This window comes from Mus caroli, unplaced genomic scaffold (genome assembly GCF_978045245.1).
Source record: "Mus caroli unplaced genomic scaffold, Mus_caroli_1 scaffold_3, whole genome shotgun sequence".
Classification (NCBI taxonomy): domain Eukaryota; kingdom Metazoa; phylum Chordata; class Mammalia; order Rodentia; family Muridae; genus Mus; species Mus caroli.
In genome coordinates, this window is record NW_028227258.1 from 93,465,663 (window position 1) to 93,484,236 (window position 18,574).

Sequence of the window (18,574 nt, forward strand, 5' to 3'; positions counted from 1 at the left end):
AACATTTTATTCCTGAAAACGAATGCCTCAGGGTCGCAGAGCTGACTCAGCATTTAAGAGCAGTTGCCACTCTTCCAGAGGACCTAAGTCCAGTCCCCTCACCTAGGTGCTCACCACTGCCTCTTATTTGAGGGGGATCCAATAGCCTTTTCTGGCACACTCACACACATAATTAAAAACCTTAAAATAAAAAGCTAAGTCTGTGTAAAGTTTGAGCATTATTCCATATTATTTCTGTTTTCCAGAATTTCATAAAACCTATGTTAAGCTATAGTGAGTACATTTAGAAAAATGCTTAAAGGTCAAGTACAACCTGAGTCTTGGGTGTTGTCTATTTTTATCAGGTAAAGCGATGGACACAGCTTGAGACACCAAATTACTTAACTGTCAGAACCATTTTTTTTTTTTTTGGTTGAGTTTTTCTTCTAATTTTGTATGTACAAGTGTTTACCGAATGCCTGTCTGTACACCACATGCATGCAATGCATGCAAAGGACAGAAGAGGGCATCAGATCCTGAGACTGGAGTTAAGAGACAACTGTGAGTTGACATTGAGGGTACTGGGAATTGTATGCAGGTCTACTGCAAGAATAGATAGTGACCACTAAGCCACCTGTCCAGGTCACAAAATTCATTTTTAAAATTTGAACTCCAGATAGCAAACTCTCTTTGCTTTCGCAGAAGACAGGTATTATTTTTAAAGTTTATGGGGAATGTTCAGTCTGCTCAGTGTGTAAAGGCATTCACCAGATCTGATTACCTACTTGAATCTGATCCTTGAGACCCACAAGGTGAAAGGGGAGAAACCAACTCCTTCAAATTGTCCTCTGACCTCCAGATGCACACATACACGGCACACAAGTAAATGATTGAGAGGCAGGGGTGTTGTATGGTTATTGTGGTTATTTTAAAAAACTGTAATATTTACTCAAAAAATATCTTTAGTTGGGGCTAGAGAGATGGCTCAGTAGTTAGGAGTAACTGATTGCTCTTCCAGAGGATCTGGGTTCACATGGTAGAGCTCATAACTGTCTGTAATCCTGCTCCATGTGATTTCACACCCTGAGAGACAATACACAAGCCAAAACACCATTGCACGTAAAATAAAAATAATTTAAAAAATCTTTAGTAATCTAGCACTCTGAAGGCAGAGAGAGGAGGACCTCAGTGAGTTCTAGGGCCGTCTACACAGGGAGTTCTAGGACAGTCGACTACTCAGCAAGACCTCATCACCGAAAAGGAAAAAACAACAACAAAACCACAAAATACGTACACATCCCTTTAAATTACTATTTTAGGAGTAAGAAAACTACCACGAGCATCAAAATAGTATTGCTAATTAGGTGAATGTTTCTCCAACAACATTATTATTAAGTTCTAGAACACATCCCTTGGGAGAAATTGTGTTCAGGCATAAAGTATTGTACATTAAGCATCCCAATTCATTTTCTTAGGGAATCAAAGCCAAGTGAATTTGGGAAAAGAACTAGATCTGGTACTTAGACATGAAAAATTCAGGATTTCCTCTAAAACCTACCTTTTCTTTATCTTTTTGAAGTTGTTTCTCCAGTTTCTTGGCTTTACTTGTAGCATGTTTTAATTTTTCCCTAACTTGAACATCTTCCAAATCTAGTTGTGTAAATTTTTCTTTATTCTGTTCGATAAATTTTGTAACTTTATTGAGCTTCCTATCAAAGAGAGTAAATTGTCAGAGATATAATCTTTCTGATATATTTCATTTACAAACATGTCAAAAGCTTTTATAATTAAAATCTTAAAATTTCCAAGCTAGCCGGGCGTGATGGCGCACGCCTTTAATCCCAGCACTCAGGAGGCAGAGGCAGGTGGATCTCTGAGTTCGAGGCCAGCCTGGTCTATAGAGTGAGTTCCAGGACAGCCAAGGCTACACAGAGAAACCCTGTCTTGAAAAATCAAAAAACCCTCAAATACCAAAAACCAAAACAAAAACTTCTAAGCTGATCTCCACCGATAGTTGAAGACTTTTTCTTTTTAATCACGAGAACTAAACTACCTTGTGTTTCTAAGCTGGAAAAAAAAAACTGTTTTTTTTTTTTTTTTACCCCTGAGATGGAGTTTCTCTCTGTAACCTTGGCTGTCCTAGAACTTGCTCTGTAAACCAGAGTTAGCCTCAAAATCAGAGGCCCACTTGTCTATGCCTCCCAAGTGCTTTAACTAAATTTAAGCTCATAAAAATTTGTCCATGAAAGTAAAAGTTAAAAAAAACCAAAACCTCTCAAGTCAAAGATACTATTGTCTATGATGGTTGGCACAGAGTGATAATTTTTAAAGTCTATCTAAAATAACCAAAATTTGATTTCTAGATTAAATTTGTTAACCATGAGGACTAGTGGGTCAGGTTAAATGCTTGTGTTTCAGCTTTGGATGTTGTTATACCAACAGAGAAAAGGTATGCCCAGTAAAGTAGCGTGACTTCAAAGTTGGGCAATTGTAACAATGAGTTTAGTGCAGGGTGGTGTACCTAAAAGAACTGATTTATTTCCTAGGAATGTATTATAGTCAATGTATTTGCAGGAAGTTTACATGTAGCCATGTGAAAATTGAATTTCAATATTCAATACTTTCTCAAAGATTATTACTTTTCTACATCCTTTACAGCCGAATTCTTGGCCTTCATTTCATTGGAAAGCACATTGCTCTTCTCAGTAATTTCTTTAGTATCTTCATGAATTTTTTCCTTTTGAGTCGTTATTTCAGCAATTCTATTCTGCAGATCATAACTAGAGGGAAAAGTCAGAGAGTGTAAAATGCCATTAGTAAAACCAGCTGTTTCTAAAATATTCCTCAATTTATAGCAAGTCAGGGCTATTCGAGTGATTGGGGTAGGACCTCTGGCTTAAGGCTAGGTAGAATTTGAGAACAAAATTGGTTCAGTTAATAAATTAGATCTATCATATGAATTTAATAGTGTATAGCAGTGTCTCATGTTTTTGTTTTTCATGATTTCAGTTACTTATGGTCCACCCTTGTCATCTGAAAATATTAAATGGTAAATTACAGAATAAGAAATTTTAAGTTGCACAGTGACTAGCACTATACATCTTTCCTTTTATTCAGTATATCAACATTGTATGTATCAACCTTGTAGTCACTTAGTAGCCTTACTGGTTATTGAGATCAACTATAAGGAATCGCTATGTTTTTGCTCAAGCTCTTGTATTCCTTCCTAATAATGCAAAAGGCATACATGAGAGAAGGGCCAAGGAAATGGCTCAGTAAGAACATTTTCAAGCATGATGATCTAAGAATGAACTTCCTGCCTCCAGGTAAAACTGTACAGCAGCATTGGGGTGGAGGCACAATGGTGCAGTGGCAGAAATATGAGGATCCCAAGAGCTTTGTGGCTAGCTTGCCTGGCTGGATCAGTGAACTTCTGCTTTAGGTAAAGACCATATAAGGGAATGAAGTGAAGAGGAAGAGAGGAAGATAGCCACATCTTGCTCTGGCTTTTGTATACACATGAATGTCCACGTCCATGTCCATACATGTGCATCAAAACCCCCAAACCAAACCAACCAACCGACCAAAAAAAAATGCACCATAGACTAGGGAGATGGTTCAGAGAGCAAAAGGAATTGCAGGACAAACCTGATGACCTGAGTTTGAGATCTGGAACCTCTTAGAGGAAGTTGAGATCCTATCTGAGTGAGTGAGTGAGTGAGTGAGTTAGCACTCATCTACCCTTGCACAGTAACTAAAACAAAAGAAAAAGCACACGGAAGGGGAGACTTACCTCCTGACTTTTCAGCACTTTTATAGGACATAAATGAAAACAAGTAGTCTATTTAAAGATCAGATACTACCTGTGATTTCTACTAGGGTCTAAATATTAGCCCATAATGAGGGGGCTACTGCAGGTAATATGTGCCCCCACTCACACTATTCATAAATGCTATAGCTATCTTTCACTTAAATATAGAGCACTAAAAACTGAGTAAAGACTTTAGAAAACTGTAAGCATTCACAATATTATAGGGAAAAAGGCTTTGATGCTTAGAAATGTATAAAGTTGACCAGAGTACTTACATGTAGTATTGACAGATGTGATTCTTTTTCTTAAACATTTCATTTTCCAGGGTAAGGAACTCAATGGCTATGTTTTTCTCTCCCTCTAGTGCATCCTTCTCCTTTTCTACCATTTTCACTCTATTTAACTACAAACATTAAATAAAGATTTAAAACATTTCATATGTAAAACCAATATGAAACATAAACAATAAAAGCATGTCACGCAAAGGTTAATATAAAAATAGTGGGCTTGATTTAAAAAATTTCTGTAAGTATGAACATTAATATTCAACTTAATAAATTCAGCTGTTCTGCAAATAAGACAGCCCCCCCTCCCCATTTTGTTTTTGAGACAGGGATTGTCCAGTGTAGCCCTGACTGTCCTGGAACTCAGTCTGTAAAACAGGCTGGTCTTAGGCTCTGAGATCTGCCTGCTGCTGCCTCCCAAGTCCTGGAATTAAAGTGCAACTACTGCCTGGCTAATAAGACATTCTCATTGGCAACAAATGTCTACTGAAGATTTATTTACCTTTTCTCCTCTGTGTTCATTTAATATTTCAACTCTCCGACACAAGACTTTAATAGGTTCATTTAGCCGTCCACAGCCAATTATGTCTTCTAAATACTCAAGCATACCTTCATCATGTTCAGTCTGGCCTTTGGGTTTCATCATAGCAATCTGTTCAACTTCACCCTTTAAGAGAGTCACATTCACACTCTTTGTATACACACAGCAGCTCTCTTCAGTGAGAACAGGGTAATCTCAGTCAAAGGATACTTAACAAGTAGTTCAAGTTTATTTTATGTAAAAGGTCTAAACTCACACATATATATTTAATACATACCCACATATATAAAAAGGTGCCCAATCTAGTGGTTTTCTTTTTTTTTTTTTTGGTTTTTCGAGACAGGGTTTCTCTGTATAGCCCGGGCTGTCCTGGAACTCACTTTGTAGACCAGGCTGGCGTCGAACTCAGAAATCCGCCTGCCTCTGCCTCCCGAGTGCTGGGATTAAAGGCGTGCGCCACCACGCCCGGCTGGTTTTCTTTTTTTTAAAGATTTATTCATTTATTATATGTAACTACACTGCAGCTGCCTTCAGACACCCCAGAAGAGGGCATTAGATCTCATTACGGGTGGTGGTGAGCCATCATGTGGTTACTGGGATTTGAACTCAGGACCTTCAGAAGAGCAGTCAGTGTTCCCAACCGCTGAACCATCTCTCTAGCCACCCCCCCCCCCATTTAGTGTTTTAAGTAAATAAATTTTTCTGTCAAGCACAATTTGGTAAGGTATACTACCAATAATTAATAACACAATTTGCTAATTAGTTCTCATTGAAGGAGTTACAGAGACAAAGTGGAGCTGAGACAAAAGGATGGACCATCTAGAGACTGCCATATCCAGGGATCCATCCCATAATCAGCCTCCAAACTCTGACACCATTGCATACACTAGCAAGATTGTACTGATAGGACCCTGATATAGCTGTCTCTAGTGAGACTACTCCGGGGCCTAGCAAACACATAAGGTGGATGCTCACAGTCAGCTATTGGATGGATCACAGGGCCCCCAATGGAGGAGCTGGAGAAAGTATCCAAGGAGCTAAAGGGATCTGCAATCCTATAGGTGGAACAACATTATGAACTAACCAGTACCCCGGAGCTCGTGTCTCTAGCTGCATATGCATCAAAAGATGGCCTAGTTGGCCATCACTTGGAAAGAGAGGCCCATTGGACTTGCAAACTTTATATGCCCCAGTACAGGGGAACGCCAGGGCCAAAAAGTGGCAGTGAGTGGGTAGGGGGTTGGGGGGAGGGCATGGGGGTCTTTTGGGATAGCATTGGAAATGTAAATAAGGAAAATACCTAATAAAAAATATTAAAAAAAAAAAAAAGAATTTTTCTTTTTCTTTTTTTGGTTTTTCGAGACAGGGTTTTTCTGTATAGCCCTGGCTGTCCTGGAACTCACTTTGTAGACCAGGCTGGCCTCGAACTCAGAAATCCGCCTGCTTCTGCCTCCCAAGTGCTGGGATTAAGGGCGTGTGCCACCACTGCCCAGCTAAAAGAATTTTTCAAAAGGTTTCTTCATGAAGTGCAAGGAACCTGCCTGTTTATAGTTTCACTCTATAAAGCAATCTGATTTCTCTATAAACCTGGTGTGAGTTTAACAAGGGACCCACTTTATAAAAGATGAGTAAGTGTTCTGATTTTTTTCAACTGAGAGTCTAAAATGGGAAAGGAAATTATCTTTCCCTTTAAGTACCTTGATTAGGGACAGCAAATAGCACTGTGACATGCTATGCAAGAAATCTTCTGTTTGTAATCAATCAACTATAAACTGTAATTAAAATCTTTGATTACTTAAAAAGGAAAAAAAATCAATAAACAAAACCCTACAAGCAGCACCTAAGGCTGATTTCCAGGTAACTTATTAACTTGAATGAAGAAAATTCTGTAGCTTTTCTGTTCTGTAAGCATTGTAACAGCAAAGGACTAGGCAAGTAAGTGGGAGATGGGATGCTCAGGGACAGACTGTTTTTAGTCAAATGGCCAAAAAACAGAAATTACATATTAAGATATTTCAGTGATTCAATTTTTATCAATGTATGGGTCAACCTTAAAAATTAGACTCAATTGTACCAAAGAAAAAGAATTGCATTTAACATTTTAAAATTTATTCAATGGCAGGTGTACTTTGTTTTGATTTTTAAGACAGGGTTCTCTAAGTAGCCCATGCTGGCCTTGAACTTGAGCTCTGTCATTACCTACCAAGGATTTAAGGCACGTACCATCAAGCCATGCTAGCAGGTGCTTTTTTTTTTTTTTTATTTTTTTTTATTTATTATATGTAAGTACACTGTAGCTGTCTTCAGACACTCCAGAAGAGGACGCCAGATCTCGTTGCGGATGGTTGTGAGCCACCATGTGGTTGCAGGGATTTGAACTCCAGACCTTCGGAAGAGCAGTCGGGTGCTCTTACCCACTGAGCCATCTCACCAGCCCCCCCCCCTTTTTTTTATTTATGCAGGTGCTCTTTTTAACAGTTCTATACTGTATCATAATCTGACATCTAGTAGCACCAAGTTTAGAGTGAAATTGTAAACCAAAATGCCTATATGTCTGTTAGTCCTACAGTATATAGGTATTTATGCAGAGAGTACTTTCCTGTCAGTTCTCAAATCTTTGCATCAACAATTTAAGTTTAGACAGAATCCAAACCTGAAGTATGCTCAAAGATTTTAGTCACTGAGAACACATACTCTAATATATTTTCTAATTCATTTTGAGTATCTAAATGTCTACTTTGAATAAATAAAATAAGAAAAAATATGCCAAAAGAACTCACATTTGAGTCAAATGACCACAAGGTATTAAGTCTACCTTTTTTCAAATAATCGAAACCCGGGGTCCAGTGAAACCATACACACAAGTAAAAATATTTGAACAGTACCACATGTTTCTTGCCCAAACTATTTTTGGGAGGTTTATATAGTTATTAAGAAGCAATCTAGCTTGAGAGAAAGCACGGTAGTTGACTGTTTTTGTTATTTGCTCCTTCCAAAATAAGATGAAGGATGCAGTGCTGATTTCCTCCCACTCCAAGTTGTTGATTAAAGACAAGTTCATTTATGAATCAAAATATTCTATTTCAAGCCTCATGAGATAATGTTTTAAATTGTATTATAATGTATTCTTGTTTCTGTTTTCCTTTGAGACAGAGTCTTTCTCTGTAGCCCTCGCAGTTCTGGGATTGCTACGTAGACCAGGCTGTCCTTGAACTCACAGAAATCTGCTTGCTTCTCTGTCTTTTGAGTGCTGGGATTAAAGTCGAGCACCACTGCTCTGGCATTCTTTTAAACACTAAACAGTGAATGAATAAGGCATAGTTAGGTCTTTAATTAAAAGGACTTCTGTGGCTTAAAAAAATCATTTTATTATCCTATGTATGGGTTGTAGTGTTGGCAAGTATGTCTATGTGCCACATATGGGCAGTGGTCCCAGAGGACAGAAGAGAATATCAGATGCTCTGGGACTGAAGTCAAAGATGGTGGTAAGCTTCCAGGTGAGTCCTCTTAATTGCTGAGTCACCTCTCCAGTTTCTGCTGTGGCTTTTCAATGACAACCTAGAACTTTTCATGTAGTTTTAATCCTTAATACTACCTTCATGTGCCCAATCATTGGCTACTGTACGCTTTCTACTATTTCCACTTTATGCCATCTACTGTGGACTGACAGAAGGGAGTTTTCAAAAAGAACCTAGCTCATGTGAAATATTTTAAAGCAGTAAGATTAGTATATTTCTGAAATAATTTAAAAAAATTAAAAAAAAAATTGTATGTGTTTATATGCCCAAGTGAGTGCAGATGCCTATGGATCTCAAAAGGTGATGAATCCCCCAGAGCTGGAGTTACAAGGAGTTGTAAATTGGATGTTGACAACCAATCTAAGGTTCTCTGTAGTAATAGCAGTAACCCCGAAGATATCCTCCACCACCCAGAAAAAAATATCATCAATTTGAATTTAAAAGGGATACTCGTTCACACCAAGGTTACAAATCACAAACAGTAACAGATGTAACAGACATTTCATGTTGTTATGTCATACTTGAAGCTAGTAAAATTTTATATACCCTCACATGTGAGAGTGGTAGGGCTTAAAAATCTGAGAGGAAGTTGGGTATGGTAGCACATCCCCAAACCCAAGGAAAGTGAAATAAGTCCTTCTATTTTCACTAAAATACAGGTAGGGAAGGGGTTGAAGAAATGGCTCAGCAGTTAAGAGCACTTACTGCTTTTGTAAATGACCCAGGATCAATTCTAAGCACTGATATGGTGGCCCACAACCATCCAGTTCCAAGGGTTGTGATGTCTTTTCCTGACCCATCTTGGCACAAATCACACATGCGGTACACGTGAGTGATTGGAAAAACACGTGTATACATTATTAGACATCAAACCAAGAGCCTCATGTAGGCTAGATAATCACTCCCGCTGAGCAATATTCCATCCCCTTGGGCTTTTAAAAATTTTGCCTAAGTGACTTTCACTTTTCCTGCATTTTGCTGTACTATAAGTTAACTTCTATCTTCCTCAAGTACATTTTACTCTAATTTTTCTGCAAAAGGACAAGTAGCCAAATCTCTAACGTTAATATCTGTTTAGAGTATACAAATAAAAAAGAGAATGCTCTTGTGGTTAGTCCTCATATCTATTCTGTGTGCTTAGGACTCTCCTAGCTTGGTTTTCATAGCTGAGACACTGGATAAAATACCTTTGGAAAACTGAAGTATTATTACTATTAACTCAAAAACATTCTTTTGAAATTTAGTCACAGACTAACTTACTTTTAATTTTTCTTTATTTCTACAGATTAAGAGACTATAAAAATACATTTATATGTCAGGCCAACTCTAGAAGTCTATTAAAAATCATGAACAACTCAGTTCTAAGTTAACCCATTCTCCAAAGTAGAAAAGAGTAACAAAAATCATTTGCTTCATTTTGTTATAAAGGATGAAAAGCTATGGAACTAAAAATGGACCAAATCAAAACCCTGCTTTTTAAGGAATTTACAAACCCACTTTCAACACAGCAATGTATTAATTAACTTAGAAGGGTAACAGAAGCACACGATTATCATTTCTCTAACCCAAATGGAACAAAATCACCCACTCATGGAGCAAACCAGTAAAATCTAGTCTCTATGAAACATTACAGGCTAATAATAAAACCTTTCTTGCTTGGGCCAGTAAGTCTTAAACATCACAGTCTCTCCTGGAACATACAAAACTATGTAAACCAATGGTCAACCAACTATGTGACTTCTTGTTAAGTACACAATGTATAGCTGTCCATAAGGATAAGAAATAGCCTTTATGCCTTTTTAGACTAATCTTAGCACAGTGCCTCACTAGAAACATATTTAAATAGTGAAACCTGGATCTGGATACTATCAAGGCTTAAAGAAACATCAATCTATAACTAGTATAAAAGCCTCCATTTCTAAAATTTAGTTCATTTTAATATTTAAAAACTTGCTTTTTCTAAATTTAGATTACATATGATGTAATCATTATCACTGTCTCTGCATACTTATATCTTGGATGCTAATACTATGATAACTATCTTCAATTTTCTAGCCCCCCCTAACAAATGTTAGTGAAGAGAGAATGAAATAAAAGCTACAATATTACTTACCTTCCTTCACATGCTTTAAATCTTACTAGTTGAAGAATCAAAGATTTTGATAAGGAGCTAAGAAAAACTCAGAAACTACTTCCACTTTCAAATTTAATAGAATTCTGAGTTTTATCTAGTTGCTAAAGTTCTTATCTAAGTTCAACCAAATCAAACTAAATGTTAATTAGAATGTTTAACTTAGTATTCTTTGGAAAGAATATAAAAGTTTAATTGTGACAAGGGTTCAGTTAGGAGGACCAACAATCATCTTAAGTACTCTAGAAGCAGGCTTTAATATAAGCTCAACAACTTATTTATTTCTTTGGGAAATTATCAGCTTTCTTCATTAGCAAATTATGTAGAAGTAAATTGTACAAAAACTTTACAAGATCTAAAATATAGTCTATTTTGTACTGGCATAATAAAACTGATCTCAGAATAAAATAAAGCAAACAGCAAAGAATAAACCAAAGATTAGTATAATTCCCTGCAAAACTGTTACCACCATTAAATTTAAGATTATAAAGAAATACAACTTTTTATCCAGTTAATTAAGCCAAATTCCTGAAAATGGAAATCTATAAACAGTACAATTCATTTAAAAAACAAAGCAAAATACCTACAGTGGTATAAGATTACAGCTATATAAATCCAAATCTTATTTACACATATATCTGCAACTGATTCTTTTCAATATTTACTTTTAAGTAACAGTGGTTCACTAAAGTATTGTAAATGCACTGTTCTGATAGTTAAGGGGTATTCTAGAAAATTATCATTTGTCTTTTATACTGTGTATGCCTCAAATGATAATAATGCCTTAAGAATATAATGTGAAATTTGTGAAAAGTATGTTAGTGGGAACACTTAGTTACCACAACAGAACATTTTAAATCAAATTGAAACTCCCAACTTATTTTCATAATCAGTAGCACAAGATACACCGTACAAGGCACAGCTGTTATGCTCTGCATAACAATCTCTCTTTTTACATTTTACTTATGCTCTTAGTAGCCTGGGATAGTATTAAAAAAAAAGCCTTTAAATCAAAACAGCAATTTCATAATACCTAACAAGGCTAAACTAAAAAAAAAAAAAAAAAAAAAAAAAAGGTAGGAAAGACAAATTTTTCCTTCTGTTACACTAGCAGAATATACTTTTACTTCCATACTCACACTAAAAGTGGAAAAATAAACAAGCAAGCAAGCAAAAAGCAAGAAACAAATAAAATACAAGGTCTAATAAAAAAAAAATATACCAGGAACCTAGTGTTTATATTTCTAAGAGTTGACACTAACAGTATTGGTTTAAGAAATTAGGCCCTCATAAACAAATTAAATTCACCCATAGTAAACCTTTATGCAAGTATAATGTTAAAAATATTACATTAGGTACCCAGGAAAACTTGTTGTGATATCAAGTATATGGTTTTTATATTATTTTATATTTAAATATCAATAAACAAAAGGGAAGATTATCAAAAGATTTTATCTAAACTGTTGTCTTAAAGGGAAATAACAAACAGAAATGAGTTGCTATATCCCTGTCACACTAAAGCAGCACAATAATATTGGTGTTTAATATTTATTTCACTACGCCAATATTTACGTGCTGCTAGAGTGGAACAAGCATGTCAGATATCAAATACAATACAAATGTGATGGTACCATATAATCTTGAATGAATTTCCTTAAATTTCTAGAGCAGCAAATAATGATTCGCATCTTGACTGTAGTATGTAAACCATGATGTGCTGCTACAGTACTTTAAGGTTCCAAAGACAGGACTCAGCAAACAGAAGAACTCTCTTTCAAGCTTTATTACAAGCCAAAAATCAAAAACCAAGAACCTTGGAAGAATTTTTAAACTTACCTGCAAGATTAAAAATCGATTATGGTCTAAGTCAATCCCATGGCTTCTAAGAAGATTTCCAACATCTTTGAATGTCTTCTTCTTCCCACTTATGTGGTAGACAGAAGTGCTGTCTCTGTAGGCCGTTCTGGATACATAGAAGTTGCTGTTAGGAAGGACTTCATAATCATCTCCTTCCTGGTTTTAGGAAACAGAACCAGAAAACTGTTGTAATTAAATTACAGGTTTAATCCAGAGTTCATTTACTTTATACTGAAACTAACTCAACAGATTAAATTTTTTTTTGTATTCTTTAACAGATTCAGATATGTATATAACGAATTTTAATCCTTTTCACCTATTACTAGTTTTATTTCCCCTGAATTATGTATGACCATAAGCTGACAACCATTTTAAAGTGAGATAAAAAATAAATTGCTTTACAAAGGACTAGATACTTCTCCAAGTTGTTTGGTTTATTTCTCAAAAATCTCTAAAAGTTTAAACCAAGCAAACACAAATTTCAGCCTCAAAATATATCTGAATGAGAGCCAAGGAAGTCGAACAAGACCTCAGCATATCGACAACAACCCACTCCACTCAGATAACCTTGGTGACTGTTAAAAAGCTTCAGGAAGAAACAATTTAAGGAAAATATGTAGGGGAACTACTTTTCTGGTGGTGGTAGGGTCTGCGAGTAAAGATTGTCGGTTACTCGTGTGTGTGTGTGTGTGTGTGTGTGTGTGTGTGTGTGTGTGTGTGTAGGGAGACAGGATTCCCTTTCCTAAACAGCATTTCCTATCATTAATTAAAAGTAAAACATCATAAAAATTCGCAATCATATACATAATAAAGGAAATCAAGTTATAAATCCATCTTAGCATTAAAGTTCATTTATTCTTAAAAGGCTCTGTGTCATATTTAATTTTAGATGAATTAAACAACAGGTATTAGAATATCATGATTTATTGGCAATCTAATTCTCTAACTCAAACGTACAACAGAATGAATTCAGAAGCAAAATTCTGATAGATGCTTCTGTGTAAATTAAATTTCTTTATATGTAAAACATCTCCACCAGCATCCAATTATCTGTTACTTTACTATGTGCACTTATTTTTTAAGTTTTTTTTTCAGTTGCTTTTTGAACCATGAATTTTTCTAAGCTATTAAACAGATGCCTGTCCCCTCCATTTCAAAACATACTTTATGTCGGTAGTTCAAACCTTAGAAAATTTCATATCTCTCTCACATAGCTACAAATTATTACATTTTAGAGTCAATTATTACATTTTAAAACTTAAAATGTTTATCCTAAAGCAAAAAAATGTACAACTTTTCAAACGAAGCCCATATTGATAGTGAATGAATGCTGAATTAGCACTTAGGGTCCCTTACATCACTGCCTTCTTCCAAAAAGCTGAAGTAAATATGTTCACAGAAGCAAAAACCATTTCTTATTGCTCTAATTATACACAAAGTAAAATAAAGAACAATTCAGATCTACAATAACAAAATGTGGCATGTTTCCTTTTCTTGCTTGAAGGTGCAAGTAGAAAATCTTACCTTATCAATTATCTTTTGAAAATGAACTTCTACAGTACAACTCTGAATATCCTTGTGTTCATCAGAATTATGTATCAGTACCGATAGCTTTTTAGACCTTATTTTTTGTGCTCGATAGCCAAACACAAAAAGCATGGAATCAATAACATTGGATTTTCCACTGCCATTTGGTCCAATAATACAGGAAAAGCGCTGCATAAAAGTAAATTTTTAAACATTTAAATAGTCACACTTACACTAATTTTAAACTACTCCATAATTTAATTTGTAGTAAAAATCAAAGGTATTTCAAAGTTTTCATTAGAAGATAAACACTTTTTCTTTCTTTCTCTTTAGAAATAAAAGCAGTTTATTAAGAAAAGGAAAGCACCCTAAGAATGGAGTGGGCTAGGGAACTGAAGGAAAAGCACGCACTCCCAAACCCCAATCTGAGTTTTCTTACACCATGTCCTTCAATAGCACAAGCTTTACCATTTAAATAAAAACCACCTTCAAATTCTAATCCCGATATTTTACAAAACTCATTAGCATAGTCAACGGGGAAAACATTCCCTTCTAACAAAAACAGATTCCATTCAATATGCAAATATTATTGCTAAAGATATACCAAAGATATCAGATAAAGAAAAACTCATTCCTGTTGTTGAAGTCACAGGCAACATACTGTCTGTGCGTCTATGAGCATATGTGTGTGTGTAAAGTCAGGACCGTTAGAACACTGAAATATCTTGTAATTAAAGATGTATTCCACGTTATCTGAGCAGGCAGTACCTTATGGAAAGGTCCCAGAACTTTCTCTCCAGCATAGGACTTGAAGTTTTGGTTTACAATATGAGTTATCATGAGACGAGGAGCTCCAGCTTCACTGGCCATGGCTGGAGGTGGGGGTGGAGGGATACTATTCAAAATCTCCTCTAAACTTCTGTTATCCAGCTCCTCACCTGGAGGCTCTAGGTTAACGGAGAGGCAAAGAGGGGAAAGCCTACATTAGTGTAATTAGTTGGACGTCTATCATCTGCTAGTATTTAAAGAACACAATGGAGGGATGTTTCTTAAGAAACTTAGGAATTTATCTTCCATACAAACATATCCTAAACTTACGGGGATGGATAATCCTTCATGTTAGTTTTATGAAAAATAAAATTCGTGAAAGCAATCAGACCAGTCACAAAATCTGGTACACACATTGTACTTAGAGGAGTCAAAATACTTACTATATCATAAAGAAAACCTTACAACAAACGGATTCCTTGATGCCTGAGACAGGAGATGCAACCCTAACAATCGAAAATCCAACTCTCTACATGGCTCAGCTTAAGAAACTCACAAACTTCAGTAACATGGTCACAGGAATTTCACAGTAGCTCTTAATTCCTACCCTCCGACCGCTCCACGCTCTCAAATTATACCTTCTCTTTAAAGGCAATCTAGGGGGCCCAGCGTTTTTTTTTCTTGTGTAGGACCCAAGTTTGGTTTTCAGCACCCACAATGGGATGCTCGAGGTTCATGCCCTCCAGGGGCACCTGCACTCATGTACATATGCCCGCCTCACCCAACACTGACACACTTTATTAAGTAAAAATTAGTATTGCGCCCCAAAAGGCAATCCAACAGTAAAGGGTGAGTCACGCAACTCCACATCACATTCACTCCAGTCTAGGGGCGCAGAGGCGCTCAGCAGCCATGCTGTTTTCAGCGGAAATATGAGAAAGAGGTCAGTACTACTCTAAAACACAGAAACTCACAACGCAAGTTTTCCGCTCACTCTCATATCTTCCAGAACCGTTAGAGCAAACTGCATGGAATTCCTTTGAAAACCACAGAACGGCTTTCCGGAGCTTCCCAAGTCAACCTGTGGTCGCCTGCGCCCCGCCACCCTCAGAGGGTCTCCGCAGGCTTCCGACGCACGGGGATCCCGACCTGTCACTCACTTGCGGGTGCGCCGCTCTCCGCTTCGCCGGCCGGTTGCTCCATCTCTTCCTCGCTGTGGGCACCGTCCTGGGAGGGCGGCGGCCCTTCCTCCTGGTGGCAGGCAGTGGAGGGCTTGGTGCCCTTACGCCGCATGGTGGCTGCGGCAGAAGAGTCCCGAGTCAGGTCGGCCCGCAGCTCGCCGCTCAGGCCCCGCAGCAGCAGGACGGGCTCCGCCCAGGACCCACCCCGCCACCGCGTTCGCCAACGCCGCTAGCCAGTAGCGGGTCCCTAGGAAAGTGGCTACTAGGAACCCAGCAGTGGCAACCGGGCGGGACGGGTTTTCCCACGCCCCAGCTACGTGGGGAAACATAGCCGCGCCTGCCAACGCGCCCAGGACGGAGGAATTTGCTCAGGCCACCCCCGACCCCGTGGAGCCATCTCTTAAGAGAAGGACATCTGCTGACAAGTCTCCTCCCGTCGGGGCTGGGGAGTGAATGCGCTCGGAATCGGGGAGGGAGAAAGAGTGGGAGAGAGGTAGAGAGGCGGGGAGAGAGAGAGAGAAAAGTTCGTCCAGCTTCGGGGCTGCGTGGCTACTCTCCAGAGCAGCAGCGCCTGCCTGCCCGGCGACTTGTCACTCCCCTCCCTTCTCCCCGCCATTTAGGTCCTGACGCCCGGACGGCCGGAGAAGTCCAGGTCTCTTCTCCTCATCGCTCCAGCGGAGAGGATGGCCGAAGCCGGAGTCACCCGCCACACACTGCTGAACTGGACTCTGGCAGCGTCTGCTCGGGTTGGGTCACTTTCCGGGATAGTAGGGGGTCTATCCCTCCCGGGTCCGGGGCGGAGCCCCGATGGACGACAGTGTAAGCCATGCCAAGTCCCCAGGAGAGGCTCTGAGTGGGGCTGCAGTCCCCTTGGGAGACAGGACGGATCGGCCTGGGGGAGAGGGGACGCTCTGGCCGAGCCAGGCTCGCTGCCTCCCCCAGGAAGAGGCGCCCGAGCCGCCGCCCGGCCGCCGAGGGGGAGGGGTGACAGGCACCGGAGCTCGCCGAGCCGCCTCCGCCGCTCCAGGCCTCGGGGTTGCCGGCGCCCGCGGGGCAGGGAGGAGAAAGTGTGACAACCTGATCTAGAAGAGAAGGACTTCACCTGTCGGCGGGTCCACTCCGAGCCGGGCTGAAATGGTGGCACGGCCGACCCCCCGCCTCGCTCCTCCCGGTGTCTCGGCTCCGGGTCCTTCACTCGAAAATGGCGCCTAAAATCCAAACTCGAACGGAAATTCGTTACAAACGCGCGCAAGGGTTTCTGGGACCCGCGAATTTGAAAAAAAGTGCGGCGAGTCCCACCGCCATCTTCTGGCCGTTCGGGCGCATGCGCGGGCTCTACCCCCAGGGACCGTGGCGCCGAGGGCCGAGTTACGACTGGGAAGGGAGAGCAAGCAGGGCTACGTCCTTTCTGTGGACTTTAACAGAAACGAGAGTTTCGCACTTCTAGAACGACAGCATTTGAAAAACTGGAGGAATTTGAAAAAGAAGGAAAAAAAAAACCCAAAAACAAGCAGGGTCCCGCCTACAATTATAGGCGGGGCCCAGTTGCCCAATAACACCTTCCAGGGAGAGGGCGGGCTCGGTTAGGGGCGGGGTCAAGAGCCCGCTCCGGTGACTGGCACCTAGCAAGTATCGCGGGAACATGGTAGGGGGAACGCTCGCAGCGCTTAGAAATCACTATGGTGACGGAAAGGTCGGGAGGCTATTTGGTAACTGGTCTGAGCTCTGAGAGCGGTCGCCACCGCTTTCCTGGAACTTGAGGTAAATTTCTTCACCTCCAGAGCCTTTGAAGAAAGGGCTTGGAAGCCGTAGCGGTCGTTGAGACCTAGCTTCTCTTGGTTAGATGGGATGAGCTTTGCGGGAGCATCAGTTATTTTCCATCTTCTTCCAGCCACCAGTGTGTTGATCTTGGGATGTGGAGTTTACAGGTAAAGCGAGGAAGCCGGGATTAGTGAGTAACCTTGTAGTCCATTTATGATTAACAATGATTTTTGAACTATTTTGTGTTAGTGACACTACTGAAAGGTGTTGAGTTTAAATAACCATTTGGCCAGCAGGGCTCCTAGTGGGAGAAAGGATTCGCTGGTGATAACTAGTTACCGTTATGGGGGAATTAGTTCATAAATAGCATTTGTGTTTGTTACACAGTGAAAGGAATAGCCAGGGTTGTTAAATAGATGTGACAGTTCCTAATTCCGAGCAGTTTAGTTTCCTTAATGGGCTTTTAACCAGAGTTTGAGGATAATGATGGTTGGGACTGAGTTTCTAACTCTCCGAAAATTGTATACTAAGTTTTGTGTAAGTTTTGGCTTTGTTTTCCTGAATGTTTATAGTGACCCTATAATTTTGAAAAGCGGTCTGTATCACTCATCCTCCCCAATGTTAAAGAACCGCTGTTTAATTTCGCTGCCCCCAGTAAGTATTTATACAGCAACTTTTAAATTGAGAGCTGTTAGCCTTTCTCTTTTTTTCCTCAACCTATTTAGGGTTTGGCATTTTAGAGCACCAATAAACCTTTTTTGTAAAAAAAAATTATTTATTATTATAATCTAAGTATACTATAGCTGTCTTCAGGTGCACCAGAAAAGGGTGTCAGATCTCATTACAGATGGTTGTGAGCCACCATGTGGTTGCTGGGATTTGAACTCAGGACCTTCAGAAGAGCAGTCAGTGCTCTTAACCACTGAGCCATCTCTCCAGCCCACCAACCTTTAATGAATGAATTTACATTGTTGTTCTAAAATATATTATGGCTTTGAGATGCCTAACACTTAGATTCAGTGATTCTCAGGAAGTGCTGGAGAGGACTACAAGTGTGGGAGTCTGGCGGAGTTTGGAGATTGGTGTGGTTTGAATAAACATTCGCTAATATAATAATGTACCTTTATATTTCTAGTTGAAAATAAATTATCTTCATAAAATAAATGTCACCATAAAGCTCAATGAATTTTTTTTTTTGGCGGGGGAGGGGTATGGA

General features: G+C 39.2%; 2 protein-coding genes across 3 annotated transcripts in view; one reads left to right on the plus strand and one right to left on the minus strand.

Annotated features, from left to right (window-relative positions):
- Window positions 1-16,914, minus strand: part of Smc4 (structural maintenance of chromosomes 4) — a 30,144-nt gene extending 13,230 nt beyond the window's left edge. The window contains exons 1-9 of one of the 2 annotated variants that reach the window (XM_021158181.3): window positions 16,700-16,914; window positions 15,577-15,714; window positions 14,417-14,595; window positions 13,646-13,837; window positions 12,101-12,277; window positions 4,577-4,741; window positions 4,066-4,193; window positions 2,619-2,759; window positions 1,538-1,688 (exon numbers count right to left, since the gene is read on the minus strand). In XM_021158181.3, coding sequence (XP_021013840.1) covers window positions 1,538-1,688; window positions 2,619-2,759; window positions 4,066-4,193; window positions 4,577-4,741; window positions 12,101-12,277; window positions 13,646-13,837; window positions 14,417-14,595; window positions 15,577-15,709 — 1,266 coding nt within the window. In that variant the 5' untranslated portion in view covers window positions 15,710-15,714; window positions 16,700-16,914. Of the gene's footprint in view, window positions 1-1,537; window positions 1,689-2,618; window positions 2,760-4,065; window positions 4,194-4,576; window positions 4,742-12,100; window positions 12,278-13,645; window positions 13,838-14,416; window positions 14,596-15,565; window positions 15,715-16,699 lie in introns of those variants that run through there. The other variant, XM_029475016.2, reaches the window with a different exon arrangement.
- Window positions 16,915-17,209: 295 nt separating this feature from the next.
- Window positions 17,210-18,574, plus strand: part of Ift80 (intraflagellar transport 80) — a 123,493-nt gene continuing 122,128 nt past the window's right edge. The window contains exon 1 of the mRNA XM_085835836.1: window positions 17,210-17,358. The gene's annotated coding sequence lies outside the window, so the exon portion shown is untranslated. The remainder of the gene's footprint in view (window positions 17,359-18,574) is intronic.